Raw genomic sequence first — 13,621 nt, 5'->3', positions numbered from 1 at the left:
TATGCATCTAATTACAACATGTTTAATGGGCATGCTCTGGAGAACAAGGATTCATGTCAGAAAACAACACACACAAAATGTTGGTGGAACACAGCAGGCCAGGTAGCATCTACAGGGAGAAGCACTGTCAACGTTTTGGGCTGAGACCCTTCGTCAGGACTAACCAAAAGGAAAGATAGTAAGAGATTTGAAAGTAGTGGGGGGAGGGAGAAATGCAAAATGCTAGGAGAAGACCAGAGGAGGAGGGATGAAGCTAAGAGCTGGAAAGGTGATTGGCGAAAGTGATACAGAGCTGGAGAAGGAAAAGGATCATGGGACGGGAGGCCTCAGGAGAAAGAAAGGTGGGGGGAGCACCAGAGGGAGATGGAGAACAGGCAAACAACTAAATATGTCAGGGATGGGGTAAGATGTCAGAAGTCTACTTTTAAGGAAACTATTATAATAATTTATTGGATCATTAGAATTTCCAATTCTTGCATTTCAGTTTACTTGTGTGTCATATCTTTTGTGACAGGTTACAGAAATAGTAATGAAATATTTTATCACTATGCACAATGCGTCCAAGTGTAATCTCTATTTTAAACAAATCCTAATGGTGAAACTTGGATGTAATGGAATGTTGTTATCGTTTCACCAGTTGTTCTTTTTTCCTGTCCTGAAGAAAGGTTTCAGCCCAAAACATTAACTGTTTATTCTTTTCCGTAGAGGCTGCCTGACCTGCTGATTTCCCCCAGCATTTTGTGCATTTTGCTTTGGATTTCCAGCATCTGCAGAATTTTTTCATGTGGGTTCTTTTTTTTTAATATGGGGAAACTGAATGTCAGTTTATCTGCAAATCACATGGTTTTGTTGGTCTGTATCCACCCAATGCTAATTTCTGAACAAAAAATGAATTTAATGGTAGATTTATCTACAGTTTCTCCGTAAAGTTTTTAAGACTTTAGAATGGAGCTGTTATTTGTGTTTTATGCATTGACAATACTGCATTAAGCAAATCAAGTTCCTGCACTCTGCCAAAGGATTCAATGCAAAGAACTGTCAGCATGGACCTGCATCCCATTTGCACTGGCCATTGCCAGTGACAGGAAGTTCCAGAGTACCGGCCCTACTCTTGAAGGGGGTGCGAGGAAGGGACTGGGGAGGAGGCAGAGCTGGACTGATGTTAAAGATAAGGGCAAGAAAGAGAAAGGGAAGGAGTGAATAAGAAGGCAGCAGTGGGAAACAGACAGCAGGTAGGAGGAAGGAGCAGAAGTAGAAGAAGATCAAGAGGACAAGAGGGAGTTGGAAAGGAAGGAGGAATGAGAGAAATAGATTAAGAGGGAGGAGAATAGAAGTAGATGGTGATTAAGGGGAACAGAGTCACACAAGTGTAAGGAAAAGGGTATAGATGCAGAGAGCATTTCAGACTTATTAGTAGTCATTGAAGAATATCAGGAAGAATGATAGGAATATAGGAAGAATAGAATCCATTCCTCTAGCTTCAGTTTCTGCAATGCATGACTTGCACGTCTGCATCATGGTATGTATTTCAGTTTATAGGAATTGGATATGTTTTAACAATATGTGGATTCAAACATGTGCCGCTGTAAATAAATCAACTGCATGTTAAACCACTTTGTTAGCTGGAAGCACATTCTCCTTCTTAGGGAGAGGGGAGGGAGGAACGGGGACCCACCGTTCATTTAGTTGGTATTGGCAGCTAAAATCCTCCGCAGAGAATAAACAGGGAAGCAAACCAGTCTTTGAAGATTGGGTAGTTACAGCATAATCTCCCTTTAGTGAGAGTATTTGTGGCTATTTATATCTGATACAGCTTAAGATCTTTGTTTGAATTTATAACATTTGTGGTCAGTAAATCCAATACCATCACAAAGGGAGAAAGGAATAGGAGAAAGGAGGAAGAAAGAAGCATATTAAAAATAAGTCAGTAAAGGGAAAGGCAAGTGAGGGAAGGGAATGAGCAGGAGAAGAGGGAGGCAGATGCTTACAACAGAAGGGAAGAGAAGTGAAAATAGAAAGGCAAGGATAAAAAGGGATAAGCGAAGAATGGAGAAGAATGTAGGCATGTGAAGCTAGATGTAGCAATGAAGTGGGATTGAGGGAATGAAGGAAAAAACTGCAGAGTTGGAGAAATGGACGAGCAACGTGTAGGAGAAGAAGGTTGTAAAAGGGAAGATGATATGGGGGGTAGTGGGGGAGTTGGTAGGAAGGAATGCAGGGAAGCAATAGGGATAGAAATAGAGAGGGATTGTTGGGGAGTAGAGAGGTGTGGGAGAGCCAAGATGTTATAATGGAAATGACAGAAGGGCAGAAGGGTAAGAGATGAAATGAAGTCAGTGAAGAGGCAGAGAAAGGGGAATAGAGGGGTGAAGTTGAGTGGGAACCAGAGAGATGGGAATTTGGTTTAAAGGATGTGAGATGAGAGATTGGAGAAGGGGAAAAGACGATGGAGTGAAAGGATGGTGGAGTAGATGGAGAATCGTGGTGTGAATGAAGTCTGAGGCTAGGATCAGGGTGGTTTGCTGGGGTAAGTGCTTAAGGAGCCTGGGGTTCTAAGGTGGAGTGCAGTTGAATTAAGTGTAAATGCAGGGGATGAACTAGGGCTTAAGGTTGGGAGTGAGTGGATGAGAATTGCTGTTGATGGGGCAAGGGTTTCTGCCTGTTAGTTCTTGTGTTTGGCTGTGGGGGTGATTGGGTGGTGCAGAACTGAGTTTGCTGGTAAGGGAAGGGGGCTTGGGTCCCTGTTTAGGGGGCGCTGAGTTACTGAGGGTTGCACGGGTGAACGACATTTTGGGATGAGTATGGGGTAAGGGTGAGGCGGAGGAGGAGGGGCGAGTGCAGCCAGGAAGCGAGGGGGAGGGAAGCGAGGCCGGTTTGGCCGCGGCGCCGCCACAACAACATCAGCAGGAGGCGACGGCAGGCGCGGAGCAGCGAGCTCCCCGGGCGGGCACTCGGGTGGCCCTGTGTCCATCGGGAGCACCCAGGAGCAGGGGAGAGCGGGAGTCACCGCCCCCTTGACCTCCCCTCGCTCCGACACCAGCCTCTCAACCGGCATATTAAAAAATAAAAGGGGCGGAATGGCGGCAAATATGTACAGGGTCGGAGGTAGGTGGCTGCGCTTGTTTATTGATGGAAAGGGTCGAGCCGATCAGTTGGGGAACTGATCAAAGAGTCGGAGGCTGCCTGCCCGGGCCTCACCGGCCTTATTGTTCATTAATCTGCTTCTTGAGGCAAAACTGCAGCTTTAAATAATAACCAGGAGGCGTTTAAACAAAACACCCACAAAAAAATAACTCGGAAAGTTCACGGGGCTGGGCAGGACTCGGTGAAAATATAAATTATTGGCTCCTCCCCTTCCAAATGATATATATATATATATATACACATATATAAGAGGAGAAACTCCTGCTTAATATTTTTTTCAAAGTTATTTGAAGTGTTGATCGGAGTTTTTAGCTGGAGTGTGAGGTGGTGGGATTGGTGATTGAACACAGTTATCAGTGGAAAAATGGCGAAGTGACACTCAGTGGCTCCCTCCCTCCCCCTCGGAGCGAGGCCTGTACCTTCAAACCCGGGGTGCGCTGCCACTGCTTCTCTCCCTCTCCAGGTAGAACAAAAGACATTCACTGTTGAATAACCTCCCTCTGCAATCTCTGGTCTGAAAAGACGCATACCTTAATAAAAGGCACGTGTATGTTTGTTGGACCAGTTCACCTTTTTAAATGTACAATTCATTTTTTTTTCTTTACGAGAAGGAACCAGCATGGCTGCAGCATCACTGGGCAGATAATCTGCGTTAGCTGCCACCAGTTTCTGTTAACCTATAAAATGCCGGCCATTTATTAACAGCTCCAATTTTGGAGAGGGAGAGTTGCAGGAAATTAGAAATCAAGCGGGCACTCGAGCGTGTGTGGAGTGCTAGCTGTCAAATTAATTTTTCAGCCATCTTTTAAATGTTTTACAGTTAATAATAGAAGGCTAAATATTTCGTATCAAAAGGCAGAAAACCCCACAGGTTACGGAAATCTGAAATAAAACAGAATACTGGAAATGCTCAGGAGGTCAGCTTGCATTTTGAAGCTAGAAACAGTGTTAATATTGTGGGTTTATTTGGAACTCTTTAAATATTTTGACATATGTTATCTTGCTTTCTCTCTTGATACTGCCCGACTGTTAATTATTTTCAGTATTTTTGGCTTGATTAATAATTTGTTGATTGGCTTGATTTTTAGGTCACTGATGTTGGGGTGGTTAGTTCAGAGTCTTTGATAAGTGAATGCTCTGTGTGTAAACATCATTAAGGAGTATAAGACACAGGAGCATGCTGTTCAATTAGATCATGGTTGGTCTGTAACCAGCTCTGCTAACCTGCCTTTGCTCCATATCTCTTATTGTTTTTGTACTGAGTATTGTCAGCCCTTAAATATAGAAGCTTTGGTGATAATTCCAAAGATGCATAACTTAGTAAACAAAGACATTTCTCTCCAGCTGAGATCTAAACTTTTTGACACTTGGTCTTGAAATTTCCCTCTTGATTTACTTGTGTTGAAGAAAGTAACCTTATGGCATATATTGTGTCAAACCTTGCAGAATGTTATAATCTTTCTCTGAAACAGCCTTCTAATCTCTGAGGAGTATGTGGATATTTTACTCAATCTGCTTGTGGTTTTGTGAACTCCTGTACAAATTCAACAACTTCTCTTGTGATAACTCCTGTAGTAAATGTTAATGCAATACTTCTCTTAACTGTTTGCAATACTTGTGTTATTTATGTTTTGCCCAAATGTTTCTATTTAAATCAGATAGGTTGCATTTTGACCCTTTGTTTATTTATAAATATAGCTTGTAAATAACTGAGGACCTGAGTATAAATTATGGTGGCACTGATTTCAGCCTGGTAACTGGAAAATGATCTGTATTTTATGTACTGTAACAAATAACTGTATCTTCTAATATACCTTTTCCCATATTTGAGCACTTAAATGCCTTTTGGAAAATCTTACACTACATTCAGTGGTTTGGCCTTATCAATCTTGCTTGTACATTCTTAGAAATAAACTAGATACTATCTTCCCACCATAAAACTAAGTTGACTGTACTGAGTCTTCTTATGACTCTCTGGCTTTGCTATTAGCATATCTTTCACGGTGGACTGCAGCGTTGATTTCAGATCAAGTAATCTGTGGTTCTTTTATTTTTCACTCACCTTTGTTATTGCATGTTACATTTGTTACCTTTCAATCCATTGTAACCATTCCAGAATCAAGGCAAGTTTGGAAGATCATGTTTGTATCTTTGAGCCATAAGAATGTATGAATAAGAAATGTTGTTGGAAATGATTATGTAACTTGATTGCATTTTTCTTTCTTTTGTTTCAGACTATGTTTACTTTGAAAATTCTTCCAGTAATCCTTACTTAATAAGAAGAATAGAAGAACTCAATAAGGTATTTTAAATGTGTATGTACACTTAGTTACTTTTCTGTGTTTTTTTCCAGCTCCAAACTTAACTGTTCTAATGCTGTTCTGCCAGTTGCCAACTTTCTTGAAATTTTACTTAATCCAAACTCTGCTTCATTTTTAAATTCTGAAGCATTCTTTATAGTCACCTCATCTGTTTTCGATAGATTGCTTTGCCAATTTCCCAGTGCTTCAAATTAAGTTATTCATCCTTGTCTCTGTTTCAGCATATTGTACTACATTTTCATACTCTATGATTACCTTTCCACATTTTTCTGGTCATGACATGGTGCATTGAACTCTCTCTATTGGGATATGTGCCTTCAGCCACATTACGACATGCAATAGACTTAAATAAAAATCAGCAGTTTTTTGTAGATTTACCTCATTTGTTTACTTCAGTAAGCTATGTTTTTTTTAAAAATATTCCCCATATTTGATACTAAACCATTTTTCTCATGCCTCGGTGAACTTCCATACAATGTTTTTTTTTCAACAGATTATATGGAATTGTAATCAGGATTCTCAATATATGGTAATGTGTGATTTAGACTGAAGACCTAACCTTTATAGATTCAGGTGCCCAACTATATACATCAAATCCTTGAAGATTTTATTCCAAAATTGCTTATCCTCATTGAAGGATCAAAAGTGGAGAGAGTGAGCAACTTCAAGTTCCTCGGTGTCAAGATCTCTGAGAATCTAACCTGGTCCCAACATAGTGATGTAGTTATAAAGAAGGCAAGACAGCGGCTATACTTTATTAGGAGTTTGAAGAGATTTGGCATGTCAACAAATACACTCAAAAACTTCTGTAGTTGTACTGTAGAGAGCATTCTGACAGGCTGCATCACTGTCTGGTATGGAGGGGCTACTGCACAGGACCAAAAGAAGCTGCAGAAGGTTGTAAATCTAGTCAGCTCCATCTTGGGTACAAGCCTACAAAGTACCCAGGACTTCTTTTGGGATCGTGTCTTGGAAAGGCAGCATCCATTATTAAATACCTCCAGCACCCCGGACATGCCCTTTTCTCACTGTTACCATCAGGTAGGAGATACAGAAACCCGAAGGCACACACTCAGCAGTTCAAGAACAACTTCTCCTCTGCCAACCGATTCCTAAATGGAAATTGAAGCTTTGGACACTACCTCAATATTTTTAATATACAGTATTTCTGTCTTTGCACGTTTTTTAAAATCTATTCAATATATGTAATTGATTTACTTGTTTATTCATTAGTTTTGTATTGAACTGCTGCTGCTGAGTTAACAAATTTCACGTCACATGCTGGTGTTAATAAAGCTGATTCTGATTTGTTGATTAAAAGTATGGGTATTCAAAGCTGTTAGTAATTGATCGACTCTTGTTTGAGTACATAGCACAGAGGCAGAGGGATTTGTCATCCTTGATAAGAATTCTTATGAGTAGTGAATATGAGCATATGGTGGGGGAGCAGGAAGTGGCATTTTTGGTTTTGATAGCAGAAGATACTGGAAATATTCAGCGTATTAGAAAACATTAAAATGAGGAATAGAAAGTTCAGTTGGTTTGTTATTCTTCTTAGGAGTCCTTTGGGTCTGGGAATGATCTTTGTCACTCAGATTTTGAGGTAGTTGATGAGGACAATAGGTGACCTGCAGACGTTACCTTTTGTGGACAGGAGCAGCTTCACAGGGCAGATGGACGGTTAGTCTGCCTCCCACCATTCTCGCCAGGCTTCTGCATGCTATTGACAGAGGGAGCTGAGCTTGTCAATGCCATCTTGGATGCTCCTTCCTCATTTTCCATGGTTGTTGGTCAGGGTTTCTCATGAGGGTGAAAAAGCCTCAGCTTTTTCATGGAGGCTTTGAAAGCATTCTTGAATTGTTTCCTCACGATAGTGTCTATGAACGTGGAACAGGGAATCTATTCTCAAGTATGTGAATAATGTAACCCACTGATTAAATATAACTTAGTGCTGAGAATGTTGCTCAGAGAGGATGCTAATATTGGTTTGTTTATTATGGTTGAAGATCTGGAGGATTTTTGTCAGAATCAAAATTGAGTTTATTGTCACTAACAAGTTGTTATGTAGCAACAGTACAGTGCCCTTGACACAACCCTGGGGATCCTCTTGCGATTCTGTGTGCTAGCACCTCCATACCAAGTGGTGATGCAACCATTGAGAATGCTGTCCAGTGTACATAATGTAGAAAGTTGCTTGAGACTTTGGTGACACACTAAATGTCCTCAAACTCAGAATGAAATATAGCTGCTGGTGTGCCTCTGCTATGAGAGTGGAAGTCACTGTTGCCCAATTAGTTCAGGAGCTTTGAGCCAGATTTGAGCTCTTGTACATCAGTCATTTCCCTGGATATTCAAAGATTCTGCTGTTTAACAAAGGCTTTGAAGGAGTTTGCTTTCAATATCTACCATTGCAGAAAGGTTATTCCTTGGGTACATAAAGTGGTCCATGTTTTCCAGGGTTACATCGAGAAATGTTTTTCTACGATGTTGCTAGTTGAAATCAGATCTTTGTTTTGTTTGGTGCAAGATTCATTCTCATATGCTTTACTGATTTAATGATTGGACACAGAAGTTCAGCATCCACAACCGCAAACACGCACAAGTTGACCGTGTATTACCACTTGAACTTGGTTTTGAAATGTAACTGCAAAAGTTTGGGCAGTTGTCCAATTTAGTTGCAGGTTAACTCCGCTCCAGTGGGAGGTTTGTTGGAGGTGAGGCTTTATTGTGACAGGAAACATTCAGAAATGTTTTTGGGTGATGGGGCTGCCTTGCTTGTACTCAGACTAAGACTGTTGTGGACCTGTTGGTTAAGATCACGTTGGTTTTCCATCTTGTAAGCAACCAGATAGTGAAGAAAGAGGCTGATTTTGATGAGGGTGCTCCACAGTCCCTCTCAATTGGCAAGTTTATTTTTCTCCCTGGATTTCTCTTGAAGTGATCAAGCAGCGAAGATCACATTCACTTGGCTTCTAAGGCACAGGTAGAGGTATTTGGGTAGGACCCCTTTGATAACTTTACCAATTACTGCAATTAGAACTGTCTCATTCCTTGAAGCTGATCATGATTATAGTGTCCCTGGTGCATCCTCTGCTTCCAATATGTGAGATGTAAGACTGAATTTGTGACTGATGTTCGTCACTCAAGCAGGGACGCTGACACCTTTAGATGTCATGTTATTTTACAGTTGACATTTGGAAATGGACTGAAATATGCTTATGGGCTGTTTGACATCTTTTCAGTATGGGTTTTAATTGAGACTGGATCTAGCGATTTGCTGTGGGATTGAATCACGCACACTTGTGCCATATCCATAGCAATTGTTGAGTGCTTAGCACTTTTTCGTCCAGTGGATTGACTGCCTCTTGGATGCACTGTCCTTTGTGTTGCCTCATCGTGGAAGATGCATGGGCTCTTGCCTGTATGTGTCTTGCTGGTGTTGATAGCAGGACAGAGCAGTGGTTTCTGGATTTCCTATTGTCTCTTCACCCACCTTTTGTGAGTTAATTGATCATTCCTTAGGACTGAAAATGTCAGCAGTTAAACAAATTTTAAAATGAGAGAAATAGGAGAGGTGGAAGGAATGAACAAAAGGAAGTTCACTGAAAAGATGTATTTTCCCTGAGGCTAAGTGTCAAAAAAGGAAGGTAATAGCTCAGGCATTGAAACAAGAGAAGTCTCAGAAAATGAAAATAAATTGGTTTATTATTGCCACGTGTACTGAAGTGCAGTGAAAAACTTCGTTTTACAGGTATCTGAACAGATCATTTACTCACATCAGTCCTTTCAGTACATTGAGGTCGTACAAGGGAGAAGCAGTACTATAAAGCAGAGCAGAGGGAGACAGAGTAGGAGGGCTTTGGTTCAATGGGGCTTCGGCGATAATGGGTCAAGGTGAGGTGGGTTGCCTGTTGTAGAATACAAACAGGAAGTATGTGTGTGAGGCCGGTGTTCTGTGCTTGGTGTCTGATGTGGGAAGTCCGGGAAACTCCCAGCCTCCTGGACGGCCACATCTGCACCAAGAGCATTAAGCTGCAGCTCCTTAGGGACAGCGTTAGGGGACTGGAGATGCAGCTCAGTGACCTTCACCTGGTCAGGGAGAGTGAGGAGGTGATCGAGAGGAGCTACAGGTAGGTAGTCACACCAGGGCTTCGGGAGACAGATAAGTGGGTAAGTGTCAGGAGTAGGAAGGGCAGATGCTACAGATGCTAAGGAGACAGCTACCCCTGTAGCTGTCTCCCTTAACAATAAGTACTCCTGTTCAAGTACTGTTGGGGGGGGGGGCAGCCTACCCGGGGGAAGAAACAGTGGCCATGCCTCTGGCACAGAGTCTGGCCATGTGGCTTAGAAAGGCAGGGAAAGGAAGAGGATGGCAGCAGTGATAGGGGACTCCAGAGTTAGAGGGTCAGACAGGCAATTCTGTGAATACAGGAAGGAAACTCGTATGGTAGTTTGCCTCACAGGTGTCAGGGTCCGGGATGTTTCTGATCGTGTCCACGATATCCTGAAGTGGGAAGGTGAACAGCCAAAGGTTGTGATACATATTGGTACTAACGACATAGGTAGGAAAAGGGAGGAGTTCCTGAAAGCAGACTACAGGGTGTTTGGAAGGAAGTTGAGAAGTAGGAGCACAAAGGTAGTAATCTCAGGATTACTGCCTGTGCCACATGACAGTGAGTATAGGAATGGAATAAGATGGAGGATATATGTGTGGCTGAGGGATTGGAGCAGGGGGCAGGGATTCAGATTTCTGGATCATTGGGACCTCTTTTAGGGCAGGAGTGACCTGTAGAAAAAGGACGGATTACACTTGAATCCCAGGGGGAACCAATATCCTGGTGGGGAGGTTTGCTAAGGCTGTTGAGGAGAGTTTAAACTAGAATTGCTGGGGGGTTGGAACCAAACTGAAGAGACAGGAAGAGATGGTTGGCTCACAAATAGGGAAAGCTTGGAGACAGTGTGAGAGGGGGGGATAGGCAGGTGATAGAGAAGGGACGCGCTTAGGCTGATGGTTTGAGATACGTCTATTTTAGTGCAAGGAGAGTTATGAACAAAGCAGATGAACTTAGAACATGGATCAGTACTTGGAGCTATGATGTTGTAGCCATTACAGAGACTTGGAAGGCTCACGGGTAGGAATGGTTACTTTGAGTGCCAGGCTTTAGATATTTCAGAAAGGATAGGGAGGGAGGGAGGCAAAAGAGGTGGGGCATGGCACTGCTGATCAGATATAGTGTCACAATTGCAGAAAAGGAGGAAGTCATGGTGGGATTGTCTACAGAGTCTCTGTGGGTGGAAGTTAGGAAAAGGAAGGGGTCAATAACTACTGGGTGTTTTTTATAGACCACTCAATAGTAGCAGAGGCATAGAGGAGCAGACAGGGAGACAGATTCTGAAAAGGTGTAATAATAACAGGGTTGTTGTGGTGGGAGATTTTAATTTTCCAAATATTGATTGGCATCTCCCTAGAGTGAAAAAACCCTGCAGAATACAAAGGTGTATATAATGGTGAAAGTAAAATGCTCAGTGAAAAGCAGTGCTGACCATCGTTTGAAGTGATTGTGTTTAGATGGGGTAGAATTTATTGGGTGTGTTCAGGAAGGTTTCTTGACACAATATGTAGATAAGCCTACACGAGGAGAGACTGTACTTGGTTTGGTATTGGGAAACGAACCTGGTCAGGTGTCGGGTCTCTCAGTGGGAGAGCATTTTGGAGATAGTGATCACAATTCTATCTCTTTTACCATAGCATTGGAGAGGAATAGGAACAGACAAGTTAGGGATGTGTTTAATTGGAATAAAGGGAAATATGAAGCTATCAGGTAGGAACTTGGAAGCATTAATTGGGAACAGATGTTCTCAGGGAACCGTATGTATAGCAGAAATGTGGCAAATGTTCAGAGGATATTTGGGTGAAGTTCTGCATGGGTATGTTCCAATGAGATGGAAAGGATGGTTGGGTACAGAAACCGTGGTGTACAAAGACTGTTGTAAATCTAGTCAAGAATAAATGAAAAGCTTATGAAAGTTTCAAAAAACTAATAGAGATCTAGAAGATTATAAGTCAAGTCACTTTTTCTTGTCATTTCGACCATAACTGCTGGTACGTTACACAGTAAAAATGAGACTAAGTTTTTCAGGACCATGGTGCTACATGAAACAATATAAAAACTACACTGAACTACGTAAACCAACACAAAAACTTCACTAGACTACAGGCCTACCCAGGACTGCATAAAGTACACGGAACAGTGCAGGCGTTACAATAAATAATAAAACAAGACAATAGGCACAGCAGAGGTTGGTAGTGGGTTGGTAGTGCAGTGGCTTGGGGGGAAATCTGTTACATAAATAAACAGCTGAATGGCGGCATCCAGGGTTCCATCCATTTCTGTACTCGCGCCGAGTATTTTGTTGCCACAGATGTAGTCCAATTTAATGTCCATTGGAGAGCAGAATGGACGGGAGAGCCGACCCCTGGCCTAGGGCTTGCTTTTTCCCAGATGGAGCCATGAGATGGTCTTGGTGGACAGGATTGGGGAGCATGCCTTATGAGAATAGGTTGAGTGAACTCAACTTTTTCTCTTTGCAGCGACAGAGGATGAGAGGTGACCTGATAGAGACGTATAAGATGATGAGAGGCATTAATTGTGTGGTTAGTCAGAGGCTTTTTCCCAGGGCTGAAATGACTAGCACGAGAGGGCACAGTTTTAAGGTGCTTGGAAGTAGGTACAGAGGAGATGTCAAGGGTAAGTTTTTTACGCTGAGAGTGGTGAGTGAGTGGAATGGGCTGCCGGCGACAGTGGTGGAGACGGACCCAATAGTGTCTTTCAAGTGACTCCTGGATAGGCACATAGAGCTTAGAAAAATAGAGGGCTGTGTGTAACCCTACGTAATTTCTAAGGTAAGGACATACTCAGCACAGCTTTGTGGGCTGAAGGGCCTGTATTGTGTTGTAGGTTTTCTATGTTTCTAATAAAGTATTACAGTTACAGAGAAAGTGAAATGCAGGCAGGCAAGATGCAAAGCCATGAGAAGGTAGATGGTGAAGTCAGGAGTCCATCTTATTGTACAAGAGATCCATTTAATAGTCTTATAACAGAGGGATAGAAGCTGTTCTTGCTTTCAGTCTTTGGTCTCTTCTGCCCAATGGAGAAAGAGGAGGAGAGAATGTCTAAGCTGGGTGGGGTGGGTTCTTTGGCTGGGCTTGGCTCCAGCAAGGTCAGCAGGTGTTTGAGAACTCTGCCTCTTGCAAGTTCCACTCAGACTGGAACATCTTGATTTGGATTTACTTTGTTATTCCTTCATTGTTGTTGGGTAAAAATCTTAATCAGGAAAACAGATTATTGGTCTGACTGCTCTGTCCTGATAATATCTTTGTGGTTGGTGCAATTCTGGTGTTTACAATGGAGTGGAAAAGTGATGAACACTAAGTTAAATATGGACTAACAGGTAGAGTCAGCACAGAATACTGAAAATAGATCAGACTTTACCAATTGGCTGTGGCTCTTATAAAATAATTCACTTTACACAGATGATAGAGGATGCAGTGAGTATTGTATATACTGTCTAATAATTGATAATGAAGCCAGGAAGATATTGTAAACATGAGAAAATTGGCAGATGCCCGAAACCCAGAGCAACACACACAAGGTGCTGGAGGAATTCAGCAGCTCAGGCAGCGTCTATTCTTTTTTGCACTTCGTGGCGCATCAGGTGCCATTTTTGCCGTTTCCCTAGCATGTGACTTTTTTACGAGGCAGAGTTGCAGTTGCTAGTTCGACTTCCAACCCAGCATGGATAGAGAGTGTACAAGGAGCTGGCTGGATTTGATTTCAGGACTATTGTCCTGATGAAGGGTCTTGGACTGAAGTATCGACTGTTTATTCTTTTTCATAGATGCTGTCTGACCTCCTGAGTTCCTCCAAAATTTTGTGTGTTGTTTTGGAAGAAATTGCAGAAGCTTTCCTTACGTGCTTTCAATTCTCCGTGGTTACATCAGATAGGAAGGAGGACTGTATTGTACTGTTGTTTAAACATGTTTAAAAAGGGAGGAAGGTCCGACTAAGTAATTTCAGCCAAGTTGCTTATTATGGGAGTGTTGTAATTATTTAAAGGGAGATAAGGTTACTTAGTCCCAGTCAGCCTGAATTTAT

At 42.2% G+C, this 13,621-nt stretch overlaps 1 protein-coding gene across 5 annotated transcripts in view; it reads left to right on the top strand.

The window, feature by feature from the left end:
- The first annotated feature begins 2,886 nt into the window (after positions 1 to 2,886).
- Positions 2,887 to 13,621, top strand: part of mta3 (metastasis associated 1 family, member 3) — a 192,208-nt gene continuing 181,473 nt past the window's right edge. For 2 of the 5 annotated variants that reach the window (XM_059985759.1, XM_059985758.1), the window contains exons 1-2: positions 2,887 to 3,105; positions 5,379 to 5,446. In XM_059985759.1, the coding sequence (XP_059841742.1) occupies positions 3,078 to 3,105; positions 5,379 to 5,446 (96 nt within the window). In that variant the 5' untranslated portion in view covers positions 2,887 to 3,077. Of the gene's footprint in view, positions 3,106 to 5,378; positions 5,460 to 13,621 lie in introns of all 5 variants that reach the window. The other 3 variants (XM_059985761.1, XM_059985760.1, XM_059985762.1) reach the window with 3 other exon arrangements.

This window comes from Hypanus sabinus, chromosome 12 (genome assembly GCF_030144855.1).
Source record: "Hypanus sabinus isolate sHypSab1 chromosome 12, sHypSab1.hap1, whole genome shotgun sequence".
Classification (NCBI taxonomy): Eukaryota; Metazoa; Chordata; class Chondrichthyes; order Myliobatiformes; family Dasyatidae; genus Hypanus; species Hypanus sabinus.
This window is presented reverse-complemented; position numbering and strand designations above follow the sequence as displayed.